Source organism: Berghia stephanieae, chromosome 6 (genome assembly GCF_034508935.2).
Source record: "Berghia stephanieae isolate SIO BIC M18660-M18661 chromosome 6, UCSD_Bste_1.3, whole genome shotgun sequence".
NCBI classification, from domain to species: Eukaryota; Metazoa; Mollusca; class Gastropoda; order Nudibranchia; family Aeolidiidae; genus Berghia; species Berghia stephanieae.
In genome coordinates, this window is record NC_088365.1 from 43,638,107 (window position 1) to 43,654,871 (window position 16,765).

Genomic DNA, 16,765 nt, shown 5'->3' on the forward strand with positions numbered 1-16,765 from the left:
TATAATTGAGCGCTTGTTGACTCTCAATTGACCAGTGCCTTTTGCACAAAAAGCAATAGCAACTGCGGTTTTGTTGTGTTCGCAGACCGGGACGTGTTGCTCAGGACCCTTTGTCATTGTGTTTGCTAATAAAAAAAACAAACTTTGGACAACATGGGCGCTTCCTGTTGACTTCAGACATCCTGTTTGATGGATTATCTATATTCCGTCATGGAATGCCTAGGCAACGGAATCTTATGGTGCCATATATGTGTTTGTTTTATCTGATATTGTGGCAAATTTATTATTTGACGATAGTGGCAAAAAGTCAAAATGGAGCAAAATTACTTGATGCATAAGTGCAGAATAGAAAAAGCTTATCTCAACAGAAATTAATAATATGAAATCGAAGAAAATTCTGATCACAGCTGACAAAATCTTCTGGAACGAGCAGGTGGAACAGGGTTTAGTAAACTTTTCAGGTCATGTCACTACTACTACTACTACTGCTGCTACTACTACTACTACTACTATTTCTTTGGTTGTTTTTAAGGGTTTTACGGCGCTTGCATCACATTAAAGTCATATCAGCACCAGTGAAGAGGAAGAAAATGGGTTAGTAAAAAGTTCTAGAATTACAATTAAAGCACCCAAGAGAAGGTAAGACAAGGGGAATTGGTTCAATTAGGACACAGATGGAGAGTCCAAGAGCACACCAACAAAGTACTTAGCTTAAATTCACCTTAAAGTCTCATCCAGACACAAGCACAGGCTCCCAAAATAAAACATAAAACAATGCATAACAGAGATCTCTCAAAAAGATATCATCTCCCAAAACTAACTATACACTTGACTGTTTCCCTCCCAGCTAGGGTATCCGGTCAGTGCCAGGACAAACCAAAGTAATTTCATCCCAAGACAAAGACAGAAAGCATGTTGGAAAGAAGATAACGGGGTATAGAAGACAGAGAGGTCAGGAACCCCACGATGACGACGGCGGTGGTGGCAGCAGCGACGGCGATGACGACTTCTACTACTACTATTTCCACTACTACTACTACTACCACTACTGCTACTGCTACTACTACTACTACTACTGCTGCTGCTGCTACTGCTACTACTACTGCTGCTACTACTACTACCACTACTACAACTACTACTACTACTGCTGCTGCTGCTGCTGCTACTGCTACTTCTACTACCACTACTACTACTAGGAAAGAAGATAAAGGGGTATAGAAGACAGTGCCTCCCTGCCCACTATCGGAGGTCAGGAACCCCACGACGATGGCGGCGGCAGTGGCAGCAGCGATGATGCCGGCGACGATGGCGGTGACTGCTGCTTCTGCTGCTACTACTACTAATAATAATAATACTACTACTACTACTGTTGTCGGTTGATTAGGAGCGGAATGGCAATAAGTCAAGTAAGTCATTATTATGATTATAATTATTATTAAGATGATGATGATAATAATTATTCTCATTACTATCATCAATATTTTTACTTACTGATGTTTCCTATACCAGCAGACAAATATGGAGTATAGTAGGGTGAATATGAAGACAAGTCCCAGGAAACTAGCAATGACTGTGATGGCAATTCCATACTCCTTCTCAAACCATTCATCTGGTTCATCGTAATACTGGAGGATTTTCACGATGTTTAAATTGTCCCAGCTTGAACCTGGGGAATTTTATATTGTTGTCTAAAATGTTTGACATCTGAATTTTAGTGTCAGTGGATGACAAAAATTTGTCCTTCAGAGCTATAAAGTACAGGGAGCTGAAATTAATCTATTTTTTTTTTACGGTTAATTAGTAACAACTGTTTTCTACCTTTAGATAGGACATTAGTCTATCGTTTAGTAATTTCTGCTAGATCTAACACCCAATCACAGCTGGGTGAACAAAAGGATCAGAAAAAAGCACTTCCACTGTATTGGGGCCAATACCTGTTCTTTTGCTTGCAAGTGCTCATCAAACAAGCTTTCAGCACACCATAGAGTCAGTAAAGGAGATAAGTTATTAGTGTCACTTGATTTTGAATCTCCGTCTATTGTGGCTCGGTATCTCTTTTAGTCACAAAATTCTAGCAATGTTAAGCATTTTAAGTGACTGGATAGATGACTGGTAAATTCTGGTCCCGATGTTTTGTCCTTAAGTAAGGCGCTTTACACACCTTAGCCCCTTGACTCAGGTGTGAAAGAGTACCTGACTATAAGCAGTGACGGATATTTTATGGGTATTACTACAAAAAGAACACATATCAGGCAACTGGTACTGTATGAAATGGAAATGTGGTCCAATGGCCTGTGGGGAATTAAATAAAATATTGTTATGCACATTGAGGCATTTGATTTTGTTTCTTCTTAAGGGTTTTACAGTACTTGCGACACACTTAGGTCATATCAGCGCCAGTAAAAAGGAAGAAAATGGGAGAGTCCATTACAATTGAAAGCACATGAGAAAAAGTAAGATAAATAGGAATGGTTCAAATAGGAAACAGATATAGATTCCAAGAGCAAACTATCAAATTTACTTAGTTTGTGATCACCTAAACATGGGTCCCCACTAAGAGGAATATAATCAAATGTTAACAAACCAATATATATATATATATATATATATATATATATATATATATTTAAAAAGGTAAAAGTACATAACAGAGAGATGATTTACAAGGAAAGAATATCATATCCCAAAACTAAACTATACATTTGACTTGTTTCGCTCCCAGCTGGGGTATCCAGCCCGGGCCAGGACAAAACCAAGTAATCTCGTTCCAAGACAAAGACAGAAAGCGTGTTGGAAAACAGATATAGGGGATATAGTAGACACAGAAAGTGCCTCCCTGCCCACTATGGGATGTCAGGAGTACCATCTAGGGCATTGATCATGGTTAATCCATGGAAATGCTCTATATAAATGTTCATATTTATTTTTAAAATTTTATTCTCGCTGTGGTGTTGATGGTAATGAAGATGATTTTGACAATGAGGACGATGAAGAATCCTTATCTACCTAATAAAAAGCTGAACATGGAAAGGCTTCAGATAAAAATGTACACTTTTTCATGAGTATTTCTATGATCTCAGGCTTTTGCAGTCCCTACCAATCTCTGATTATTTACCTGTAAGACCAGAGCTAGGTGTTCCTTGTGCATCAGAGGCCAGAATGGCATAGATTTCATCCTGCGTCAGAAATGTCTTTGACTGTCCTATGTTACCCTGAGAGTTGGTAGTGCCATCTTGTAGGGCTATTAAATGGACATCAATGGGAGCTGTTGACCTATCAATAATAGGACGATAAATGTATTTTGAGTTAGTAGAGTACAAAATTATAGGATATATTATTAGGAATAGACTCTTTGTTCACATTCTGTAACTGTACTCAGGGTAAAATGAGTACCTGGCCAGTACAACGTTGTCTTTGTCATAAAAAATTGCAATAACTCCGTACAGGCAGCATATCTTGTTCAGAGTTGCTGTTGGCTTGGGACCCCTTGTAAAGCATGTTATAAACCGGATAGTGAGCACTATTAAAACTGAATTTATTTTAAACTTCAAATCTCAATGTCTGAGTATGTTGAAGGGTCATCGGAATAACTCAATATCCATAAAAGAGTCACAAAAGTTGCATCATTTTCAAAAGCATATCAGTGTACTTACAATACCTAAGACTTTAAATCTAGCTTTAAGCTTCTGGTTTCCACAGACGTTGGGTCACAAATGTAATGGGATATTCCAGTCAAACGTGGCTTGTTCATCTTGATAAGCACAGATAATTGATTCTAATAAATAATTCCCCCCCCCCCCCTCACCCAAAGCAAGTGTTGATTTAACCTGAGAAAAATGATTTAACCTGAGAAAATTGGAAGCAAAAATGAGTGTTGTGCTGCCATGAAGTCAGGGTAAACAAGAACAGACTTGGGATATAGAAGTATGACACTTGCTTCTGAATCCTGGGTTTGAGTCTCACTCAGAGCGGTGTAAAGTTAAGTCCTTGAAAAAGGCTCTTTACTCAGATTCTCTCATCTTACTCAAGAGTAAAATTAGTACCTGTTTCTTAAAAGCATTGTTTCTGTTGAAAAAAAGTTGTGTTGTTGCCTTACAAGCGTTATATCTTGTCCTACAAGTTAAGAGTTGCTGTCGATTAGGGGACCCCTTGTAAAATGCATTGAGCATGCATAGTGGATATTGTGCTTAATAATGGTCATGTTTTAAAAGTTTTTTTTACATTCAGACATGGAAGCATTGAACAAACATTTTGTGGAGAGGTCGCAAAATCTATCACAAAGAACTTTCCACCAGATTTAATAGACCTGGATATCCAATCCCAATCACAGCATAACTCTGGCAACTGGTGAGGTCTATGATACAGAGTCGTCAATGGGAAATTTCAAAAAGGATGTAAACTTCACTTCCCAAAAATTGGGGAAAAAGGAGGAAAATTTACAGAGTATTAAAAGCTATGACCTTTTTGCCACTATTCAGAATGGAACATATTTCACATAAAAAGTCTTTTTGGTTGGCAGACACTAAAAGTCATTCAAAATATCAGAAGAGGCTTTAATCTATGCCAGTGAAGGGTGCACATAGATTTTTAGAGGCATTATCTGCTGATGATGGCAGAAATCACCATCAATATCCAAAAAATGATAAGCCAGTTTATCATAATAGTTGAAAATAGCGAGGAAAATCAAAATAGCTGAAATCTGCTATTCTGAATCTGATTCTGAATGTAACTTGAAGTCCACTCAATTCTGAGTGTTTGTTTTCGAGGGCGGAGAGAGTTGTAAAATGTGACAGCCATTGTTGGTATTTAGGCTGAAGAATTTTGATAATCCTTGTTTGAATGTTTTTAAATCTGTTGTGTTCACATATAATTCAGGAAGAGTGTTCCAGTCTTTGATAGTGCGGGGTGCAAATGAATATTTGAAGATATTTTGAGTTTGTAGATTGGACATATTAATGGACATCTGGCCGCTATGATGGTATCAATTACTAAACATGGTTGAAAAATTCCATAATTTTCATGTAAAGCTTTAAGTGGCGGGGTGTGTGTGGGAGTGGGAGTGGGATGAGAGTCTTACAATAATCTTCTCCTAGCAGCTCCTGGTGCAGCAGCAGTTCCAGCCCATTCTGAAATACACCAGATTCTAGGGATGGCCTGTGCTTTGACTGTTCTCAGTAATGTCTGTAGGTTCGTTAGGAATGAGGCACGTTGGGTTTCAAAATTAGCTCTGGGAACAGAGATATAATATTTATAATGAGAAAAGTAATGGACAGATGGATGGATGGATAAAATAATGTAGGAACGATTTCATGATTTAATCAAGTATAAATGCATAATAGAATGATTAATGATTGAATGAATATAAGGATGAACGAGTGAATGTAAAAATGAATATCTGCAATCTACTTATTGATATCAATAAATCCTATAAATCCAAACAAAGTAGGGCAAAAGGAAAAACGAGCTAAGAGCGTAAGAAAAGAATTTTTAAACAGAGATGGGGAATTATGGAGGAAGAAGAAATAAACAAAATAAAGGATAGACACTAATATGATTAACAATTTTGTAGATTTTTTTTTTTTCAATATCTTAACAGCGGAGGGAGGGGACCATTAATAACACTATTGCTGTGTCTAGTATTCTTCAATAACCCCCCCACCCCCCCCTCCCTATCCCCCTACCTTATTCTTGAGATGTATATATAGTTTTGATATCATTATGTCATCTCATTGTCTCTCTCTCTCTCTCTCTTCCATTGTACACACACACACACACACACACACACACACACACACACACACACACACACATTTTACTCCCTTTATCTTTATCTCCATTTTATTGACTCATTTAGGCACCTCTATTTAAGATCATAATATGCTTTACAAAAAAAAAAAAACAACAAAAAACCCCCGAGGTTAGGATGATGAAAATAGTGAAACTAACATGATGATGTTGTTGTTGTTAATATTGATGATGAGGATGATAATCATATGGGTGATGAAGAAATTAATGAAAGTGATGCAATGTTTCATCAAAATTTGTTGTCCCTGCCATTGTCATTTTGTTGTTGTTGTTACTGTTTTTGTTGTTATTATTATTATTATTATTATTATTATTATTATTATTATTATTATTATTAATTATTATCATTATTGATGATGATGATGATGATGATGATGATGATGATGATGATGATGATGATGAAGATGAAAATAGCGACAATGAGAATGAATTCAAGAATGATGGTGCTGAGTCATTAGAATACCTCGTCAATCTGAGCCTGATTGTGATGACATGATTGTTGGGTACAAACGTGTCCATCCTAACAGTAGCAGGCGTGACAGACGTTCTGATTGGATTCCCATTGTCTGCAGCACGGAATGTGTAGGTATACTCCTTGCTGTGGGAGGCTACAGCCTGGAGACGAACCACACCTAAACACACGACAATTTTCTTAGAGGTTAGAGTAATGTAAATGTTGCTGCTCGAAACAGGAAATGTCCTGTCCCATCAATGTATCTGTTTATTCATCTTAACAACGCCACTACCACATTATCTCATTCATCTGCAGTGTTTAATTCATCCTGGTTTGCTGATAAAGGGGAAATCCAAAACCTCCATATTATCTGTTTTTATATATTAAATTGAAGCTTACATTCAATTTCACATTGTTATTTAGAGGTTAGAGGGCGTCTAAAAATTGTGCCTTTCAATCTTTATCAAAAATCGTATCTTAATCCTACATTATAAATTAAAATAATAATTTAAAAAAACAAAAGAAAGAAAAGAAAAAAAAAGGTTTTTAAAAAGGTGAGAGAATGTGAGTAAAGAGCCTTTTCCCAGAACTCAACTATGCTCTGCTCAGAGAATGACTCAAACCCTGGACATTCCAATCGGAAGGCAAGTCATACCATAAGACCACATAGCTGCACAGGCTGAAAGGATAAGTCACAATCCAGCTATCCCTGTACGAGATAAAAATTCTCTTCTTCTTCTTTATCTTCATGTAAACCAACTCGGTCAGACCTAGTGTTACTGTCCATGATGCATTCCCCCTCCCCAAAAATTAAAAATTGTGTTACCTGTCTCACACTATCACAATATACTTTTTCGTCCTGATTATATGAGGACCTCGTGTTATGTTGTTAGAAGAGATTTTCTTATAGATCCCAGTTTCTTTGACTTTTGTTCTTTATAATTTCTGACTGGACTTCCAATGAGATACATTGATTTTGTCTTTCTCGTCCAATAGAGTGGTTTTAGACTACTTTAGTTACTATGCCCTTACTGTTATTTTCATTTGCATCAATTTGATGTAATTATCAATAAATAAAATATTTTTTTAAAATGTAGAGAAAAAAGAAGAAAAAACAAATGAAAGCTATACTGTCATGGGAGACTATTCAGACCGAGTTTGAATATGAATAATCTGTTGATTGCACATGCAAATTGCAATTTGAGTCCGAATAGCCACAGGAGACTATTCAGACTTGAGCCATTTAAAAATTGTGGTACCTTCCAAACCAAGTGTTGCTTTATCTCGTGAAAGTAGAGGCAAAACAAAGTGTTGTGTTGCCATGAAGTCAGGGTAAACACAACCTTGTCTACATTCAGACGTGGTGAAACTCACATGACCACACTGGTGGGGTTTTTGTGACCAAAAAAAACCAAACACGGAGCCCAAGTTTATTTCAGTTTCTATAGCATTAAACAGTAACATTTAACATAGGACAGGACATTATGCTTGCAAAACATGATTACAATTTTTTTCCAACAAAGATAACATTATCACAGGTCAGGTAAACATTTTACACCCGAGTATGGTGAGAGAATGTGAGTAAAAAGGCTGTGGTACATCTGTAAAGCTCTCAATATCGCTCAGAATGTTGATAGCAGCAGGTAGGTTTTTTCCATAAGCAGAGTGTATCTTGGAAAAAATGAGTAAAGATGAGCTGCTAACAAAAGGTGTAGAAAAAGAGAAAAATTGATAGTTAAACTGCCCAGTTTGTATTTCAATATAAGATTCTAAGACAAACTTACCTGTAGCAGCCTCTACTTTGAGTAAGAAGGCATTGTCAGTGGTAATAAGGGAGTATGAGATCTCAGCATTGACACCACTATCAGCATCTGTGGCAGACAGGGTGGTGATACTGTTGTCACACACAGCATTGTAAGCAATCTCTGTGTTGTAGAATGTAGGACTGGGGGGATATATGAAATGGAAATAAATAAATAAATATGCATATTTATTAATAGCAAGATATGAAGTGAATAGAAAAGTGCCAGAAGACAATAGAGAATAAAAATTTTCGCGGCGGTGGTGGGGTTCGAACCTGCGACCTTATTGGTACGACAACTCCGCCTGGCAGGTGAGAGCGTGGCTCTACCGTGTGAGCTATCCACGAACACATTAAAAATATTCGTTTCAAACCCAAAGTCATTACTAGATCCCTCTCTCACCCACTTCTTGAGACCGCCGATTCGTTCGTACACCACCATCGCGAATAATTTTGACCAGCAGTTAAGCTTAATAGCCAATATTCTCAACACAAACATATAACATAGAAACGATTGAGACATTGAGTATGCTCCGGTGTATGGGGTGAATTTTTAATTAATACTTAATTAATAAAATAATAATTAATAAAATTAATAATTTTAATACTCAATGTCTCAATCGTTTCTATGTTATATGTTTGTGTTGAGAATATTGGCTATTAAGCTTAACTGCTGGTCAAAATTATTCGCGATGGTGGTGTACGAACGAATCGGCGGTCTCAAGAAGTGGGTGAGAGAGGGATCTAGTAATGACTTTGGGTTTGAAACGAATATTTTTAATGTGTTCGTGGATAGCTCACACGGTAGAGCCACGCTCTCACCTGCCAGGCGGAGTTGTCGTACCAATAAGGTCGCAGGTTCGAACCCCACCACCGCCGCGAAAATTTTTATTCTCTATTGTCTTCTGGCACTTTTCTATTCACTTCATATCTTGTTGTTACCAACATAAGTGCCTGCTCCACGCACTTTTCTTATTTATTAATAGCCAACTTTTCACGGTTTTCCCTTGCTCAGAGCGCTTACAATATTTCAATTGAAAACCAGTCAATAAAACATTTGGACTACCACAGTATTTACCCTCCTAATGTGCTATATCGTCATTTTAGCTCTAATCATAATATAAGACTTTGTGCTGGATAGAGACAGCTAATTTTTTCCTGGTCTTGGCAAGGGTCCTTAGCTATGAGGAAAGCAGTCAAATGTATATTTTTTTTTTTTGAGAGATGACATTTTTTCATGGTAATCTCTGTTATGTACAATAATAATCTTCAGTTTTGAGCGTATTGCACTTTGTAAACCCCTGAATGTATCCTTCATAGCGGCATCTTTTGCTTGTGCCTGGTTGAGACTTTTAGACAATGTAAAAAAGGCACATTGATGGATTGCTTGTGGAATCTTCTGTTCCCTATTTGAACCAATCTCCTTTGTTTTGCTTTTTCCTTGAAACTTTTCATTTCAGATCTGCCACGTTTCCTATATCCTTTTCCTTTTTATTGGTGCTGAAATGACTTAAAAGTGTTGCACACACAGTAAAACCTCTAAAAACAAACAAACATGTAATATATAATATTATAATACATCAAATATCAGAGTTCTTGATTACTCGGATATTCATCAATCTAAAACTCATATCGGATAGGTAGTCCCATGAAGGAGTTTATCCTCGTTTCTGTAGCATTAAATGGAAAGTAGCACTTGCTTGCTACCCTTTGAATGGGACTCTAGTCTTTTGCAAAGTAATTATTTCTGCCAGCTAAGCAATTGATACTGGGTCTACAGGGGTGTCAGATAAAAAAATAATGTTGATTGCACCCTCTGTGTGCACTCTATCAACTGAGCTACCAGACCTAGCTATCAGCTAGTTGAATGAAAGAAATGCAAATCTGGCATACTTGAATATTGGGTTGTTATCATTGACATCTTTGACTGTGATGATGACTCTAGCATTGCCATTCAGGGGGGCAGCTCCACCATCTGTAGCAATGACACCAAAGTTGAAGGACTTGATCACTTCATAGTCAATGTTCACTTTAGGGCTGATTTCACCTGTTGTGTCATTTATCTGGAAGGAGAAAAGGGAAAATGTGAAAGCTTTTAAAGAGTTGAAATAGAACAGAGGCAATAAATGAATAATGTGGGGGAAAGATACTTACAAGGAGACAGTAATGAGGTGTACGGGAAGAAGGTGGTGATCATGGAGGAAGAAGAAGAGAAGGAAGAGGAAGTGATGATGATGATGATTATTGTGATGAAGATGATTATTGTGATGATGATAATGATGAAGGGGGTAGGGGAAGGAGAGGAGGAATCCTTGCAGCTAAAATCAAATCTAAAATACTCAGCATACACTATATGCATGCCCATCATAGGGTGTAAAGCAATTTACTCTTTTCTAAAGTACAGAAAATAACCACCTATTTCTATGTGTACATTGATCACAGGTAAAAAAATTTTTGAGCGCTTATATAGCGCAATATCCATTAAACATGTTCAAAGCACTTTACAAAGGGTCCCTGACCAACAGCAACACTTAAAATGTAGAACAAGACAGACGACTGTTAGGCGATATTAAATTTTTTTCCGACAGAGACAACGCTGTTAACAGCCAGCAACTTATTTTACACCTGAGTACGGTGAGAGAATGTGAGTAAAGAGCCTTTTTCAAGGACTCAACTAAGTGCTGAGCGAGGTTCAAACCCAGGACCTTCCAATCCAAAAGCGAGTGTCATACCATAAGACCACATAGCGCACAACAAACATACCTCCAAATATGTGTTAGCCACAGTCCCACCACTGTCCGAAGTGTCAAGAGAGTAAGTGAGAGCAGCATTGACTCCAATGTCAAGGTCAGTGGCAGATACGGTCAAGATGACTGTCGTCAAGGCAGAGTTTTCATCCACATCTCCTGTATATTGTGACGATGTGAATATCGGAGGGTTGTCATTAAGATCGTTTATGTTGATATTCACAACTGTCAGTGAGGAACGAGACAGAGGGCTTCCAGAGTCTTGGGCCTATATGAGACAATAGAAGAGAATTGGAAAATCCAAGCAGTTATTCAATGGCATAACCATAAAGAATAGAAGCCTTAATTAAACCTTTTACTGGCAGGATTGAAACAAAATATCTCCCATTACGTATTTATGTGTGAACACAGACCTTAACCTTTCAAGAAAACAAAAGTAACAGTAGTGCACCTGCAGCTGTCAAGGCTCTCTTGGCGACATTGATTGGCATGTTCTTATGTTTATAATAGGATAATCTTATTTATTTGTAACAATCCAGATTTGCTGTTAATGGATGGACAGGCCAAATGTAAGGAATGGGACCACACTAATTGTTTACTTGAAAACATTTTTATAAAAATTACTTTGGCAAAATTTTATTTCTAACTTAAGCACTGAAATGAACTGAAATGTAGCCAGCCGTTGCCATCGTTAACTGACACTGACCAAAAAATGACATCAAAAGATAAGTCTTTGGCCACAAAAGAAAAAAAATCGTGAGTTGTATTCAATAGTTCAACCAATGAGAGCACTTGTTTTCTTGAGCTCTAATAACAACAACTCACTAGACGAGGCACAAACCTTAAAAAATGATGTCAAACTGTAAGTCCTAGAGGGTTCTAGTGTCAGGCTATATGTTAACGATGGCTACGAGCCAGCACTGTACAACTCTAAATATTAAAAAGCAATCATGACTGAAATAAGTCATAAAAATGGAGAATGTGTGTGGCATTTAATGTACAATAACAATTGCTACAACTTTGAAAATGTCACTGATCTGTTTCGAAGTCATTTCCACTAAATTTAACTTAGACTCAGATACCTTAACACTGCCTGAATGGTCAATGGATGAGACAAAGTGGACATCAAGCAGTTGGGTTGAACTTTGTTCAAAGTTTGTCTCATCTCCTGAATCCTATCCTACAAAAATCAACTCACATCGGCCTAATGCCCATTAATGTCATGTAGTAGTAACAATTTCCCCCCTCAATCCTTTCCCACAAAAATCAACCCACAACAACCTTATGTTCTTCTCATTGCCTTTAATGACATGTAGCAGTATCTAAATATTGTTGAGTAGTGATTGACATGACTGTTGATCGAATCACTCTCCATGTATAAATAAACAAATAGAATAAACATGTAGTGATTGACATGACTGTTGATCGAATCACTCTCCATGTTTTTGTTTTTGTTTTTAAGGGTTTTACGGCGCTTGCAACACATTTAGGTTATATCAGCGCCAGTAAAAAGGAAGAAAATGGGATAGTAAAAAGTTCTAGAATTACAATTAAAGCACAAAAGAAAAGGTTAGACAAAGGGGAATTGGTTCAAATAGGGAACAGATGTAAATTCCAAGAGCACACCGTCAAAGTACTTAGTTTGAGATCACCTAAAAGTCTCATTCAGAATCAAGCACACACCCTAACTAAGAGGAATACGAAAAATGTTTACCAATCATATAATATAATATGTAAACTAAACATAATACAATGCATAACAGAGAGATGATTTACAAGGAAAAAAATATCATCTCCCAAAACTATAACTATACATTCGACATTGTTTCCCTCCCAGCCAAGAAACTCCGGCAAGGATCAGGACAAAACTAAGTAATCTCATTCCAAGATAATGACAGGAAACAATTGGAAAACGGGTATGGGGGGGATAGAAGACACAGCATGTACCTTCCTCCATGTATAAACAAACAAATAGAACAAACATGTAGTGATTGACATGACTGTTGATCGAATCACTCTCCATGTATAAATAAACAAATAGAACAAACATGTAGTGATTGACATGACTGTTGATCGAATCACTCTCCATGTATAAATAAACAAATAGAACAAACATGTAGTGATTGACATGACTGTTGATCGAATCACTCTCCATGTATAAATAAACAAATAGAACAAACATGTAGTGATTGACATGACTGTTGATCTAATCACTCTCCATGTATAAACAAACAAATAGAACAAACATGTAGTGATTGACATGACTGTTGATCGAATCACTCTCCATGTATAAATAAACAAATAGAACAAACATGTAGTGATGGACATGACTGTTGATCGAATCACTCTTTGTGTATAAATAAACAAATAGAACAAACATGTAGTGATTGACATGACTGTTGATCTAATCACTCTCCATGTATAAATAAACAAATAGAATAAACATGTAGTGATTGACATGACTGTTGATCGAATCACTCTCCATGTATAAATAAACAAATAGAATAAACATGTAGTGATTGACATGACTGTTGATCGAATCAGTCTCCATGTATAAACAAACAAATAGAACAAACATGTAGTGATTGACATGACTGTTGATCGAATCACTCTCCATGTATAAATAAACAAATAGAACAAACATGTAGTGATTGACATGACTGTTGATCGAATCACTCTTTGTGTATAAATAAACAAATAGAACAAACATGTAGTGATTGACATGACTGTTGATCGAATCACTCTCCATGTATAAATAAACAAATAGAATAAACATGTAGTGATTGACATGACTGTTGATCTAATCACTCTCCATGTATAAATAAACAAATAGAATAAACATGTAGTGATTGACATGACTGTTGATCGAATCACTCTCCATGTATAAACAAACAAATAGAACAAACATGTAGTGATTGACATGACTGTTGATCGAATCACTCTCCATGTATAAATAAACAAATATAATAAACATGTAGTGATTGACATGACTGTTGATCGAATCACTCTTTGTGTATAAACAAATAGAATAAACCTGAGCATTTATATTTAAAAAACCTCAAAACCTGAACATTTATATAGTGCAATATCCACTAAAGGTGCTCAAAGTGCTAAACAAGGGGTCCCAAACAGAAAGCAACACTTAACGCTTAGGACAAGATATGATGCCTGTAAGTTGACAGTGCAATTTTTTTTTTTCAACAGAGACAATGCCATTAATGGCCAGGTAATCATTACAGTGAGAGAATGTGAGTAGAGAGCCTTTTCCAAGGACTCAACTGTGCATCACTCAGAGCAGGAATTGAACCCAGGACCTACAAGGTGAGTGTCATATCACTAGACCACAAAGCTGCACATGAAAGATTCCATGCTTCATTCATCCAGTAATTGGCTGCAAGGAACTAAACTTCCATTTTCTACAATACTTGTCACTTAATATTAGAAAATACAGTTATATATTTTTGACATACCTTTACTTTGACCGAATATGTGGCTTGAGTCTCTCTATCAATAGCAGTGGAGTCTACAGTAATCGCCCCTGTGGATCCATCAATGGCAAAATGCGTGGGATCCCCAACTGTAAAGCTATCAAAACTGTATGTAATAGCTGCATTGGCTCCAGCATCTGCATCATTGGCCAGCACTGTCCCAACAGGATCTCCAACCTTGGAATTTTCTGCCACACTCATAGTGTATGGATTCTGGGTAAAGATTGGATTGTTGTCGTTGACGTCTATGATAGTGATGGTGATGTCCTTCTGATCTGACCGTGGTGGTGTCCCCTTGTCTGTTACTTTGAAGGTGATGGTGTAAGATGCTTTTGTTTCCCTGTCTAGAGCTGCATTTACCTTTACACAAAAAACAATAAGAAATTTGTTAAAACCATGTTAATGCTGAAGCTTGTTGAAAGGTATGGATATTAATAGGACATTGAAGTTTGAGTAAAATAAAATGGAGAATTTTCAGATGACAAAAAAACCCCAAAAACAACAACACTATTTTTTTACTCTTTGGTACAATGTACTCAAGATAATAAATACATTTTCATAAGATGTTGCCTGTAAAGGAATAACGAATCACAATTATTATTATTATTTAGAATACTACCAAAAGTATGAAACAGATGGATACTTTAAGAATGCACAACTTGTTTTGAAGAATGGACATGAAAAGGAGCTCCTGATCTAATATAATATTATTTACTTCATGTTATATCTGATGATACAAAATATATATTATAACGATATAATCAATAAAATTGGTAAAAGAGATACTATTACTATAACTAATAACGAGGTATTTGTGACAAACTGTCCCAAAACAGTATTACGTCAGAATAAATCAGAAGACAATTGAGTTTGAAGTCGAAAAAGATTAGAAAAACGAATTCAAAATGTCTTGAGGTTTAAGACAGAAAATTCACCATCCTCAATGAAAGCATTTATTTTGTCTCCAATCCGATGAGTTATTGCTTGAGTGCTATGCGGACGAATTCGTCCTCAGTCTTAATCATTTTCCACTTCAGGTGCTTACTACTTAAAACAATTGGCAGCTGTCTCAAATGTGATGAGTTCAGCTTGAATTTGAGTTTTAAAAATCAGGTCTAATCTGACAGCGTTTTAAGACAATTATTAGTGAACATTTGATGATAAATTTGATAATTGTGCACATGTTTATTATACCATGCATATATCGTAGACAATTTTTATGAAGAAAAAAACAAAGGTGAATAGAACAGTTTTTAAAAAAGAACAAAATACCAAATATGGAATGTTTCGGGCTAAAAACCCTTTTTCAGCCATTAACAAAACAGATTATATAATAAAAGATCATTTTTAATCCAGACAGACAGCAGAAACATTTTTGGCACATCTAGTTTCTTTCAACATTGTATTTGCTGACTAGATAGCTATTTTATTATTGGCTGAAGACTGAAGCATTCTGTGTTTGGCATTTTGTTTGTCTTTTTTTTGAAGCTGTTATATTCTACAGCCTCTAGAATCTTAATATTCACTTCAACTTTTTTTACCTGGACATTTCCAGAAGAATCAATTCTGAAATGATTATTCGGGTCTCCAGCCTCAATGGAATATTCAAGCTGGGCATTTTCCCCTTCATCAATATCGGAGGCATTCAGAGTAAAGACGAGCTCATGGAGAGAAGCATCCTCTGATATTGATGGGGTGTAAGTACCAGTGATGGTTGGGTCATTATCATTGACATCTCCAACGATGATGGTCAGGTTGGCTGTTGAGGTACGGATGGTTGGATCTGCGCTGGTCCGCCTGTCGATCACTTTTATTTGTAATACATGCCTGATAGATAAAAGATATTATAAATATTTGAAAACTAAAATTGAATCTTTAATGGCACAATATCCAGTAAAAAAGGGACATATTAGGGATATATCAGGCTCTGGTTTAAGATAAGAATCGGAAAAAGTCTTAGACAAAACAGAAAGAAAAATACAAGAAAAAAACCATCCCAAAAAATCTGCCAGCCTCAACTGGGGATCGAACCTCAAACCTCTTTATTACAGGTTAGGTGACTCTTTTGGGATTTTTTTTTTTTTTTTTTTTTTTTTTGGTATATTTATTTCTGCTTTGTCTGCCACTGTTTCATACACTTTTTTTCCTTACATTGTGATTATGGATTCAATTCACTAGTTATTGTTTAATCTTCACTGTACATGGTACCTATAACTTTCAAATAGAAATAATAATTGAAGATTCAACAATGCATAAGAAACAAAATTTAAAAAAAACAAACAAAAAAAAAAGATAAAAGAATAGAAAGAAATTTATGTCAATCAAATGTTAAAATAATTCTTACTCAGCATTGGTTTCTCTGTCCAAAGTTGCCTTGGTTGTGACTTTTCCTGACGTTGGATCAATCTAAATAGAATAACAATATTAACAACAGTTTTTAAAAAGGTGTCACTTAATAGTAAAAAAAAAA

At 36.2% G+C, this 16,765-nt stretch overlaps 1 protein-coding gene across 1 annotated transcript in view; it reads right to left on the reverse strand.

Moving 5' to 3' along the window:
* The window catches only part of LOC144975078 (protocadherin Fat 4-like), a 181,129-nt gene that overhangs the window by 9,087 nt on the left and 155,277 nt on the right, over nt 1–16,765 (reverse strand). Inside the window, exons 62-71 of the mRNA XM_078918777.1 lie at nt 16,640–16,701; nt 15,837–16,122; nt 14,278–14,655; nt 10,824–11,075; nt 9,954–10,123; nt 8,044–8,204; nt 6,269–6,437; nt 5,078–5,227; nt 3,116–3,273; nt 1,492–1,666 (exon numbers count right to left, since the gene is read on the reverse strand). Of these exons, the coding sequence (XP_078774903.1) occupies nt 1,492–1,666; nt 3,116–3,273; nt 5,078–5,227; nt 6,269–6,437; nt 8,044–8,204; nt 9,954–10,123; nt 10,824–11,075; nt 14,278–14,655; nt 15,837–16,122; nt 16,640–16,701 (1,961 nt within the window). The remainder of the gene's footprint in view (nt 1–1,491; nt 1,667–3,115; nt 3,274–5,077; nt 5,228–6,268; nt 6,438–8,043; nt 8,205–9,953; nt 10,124–10,823; nt 11,076–14,277; nt 14,656–15,836; nt 16,123–16,639; nt 16,702–16,765) is intronic.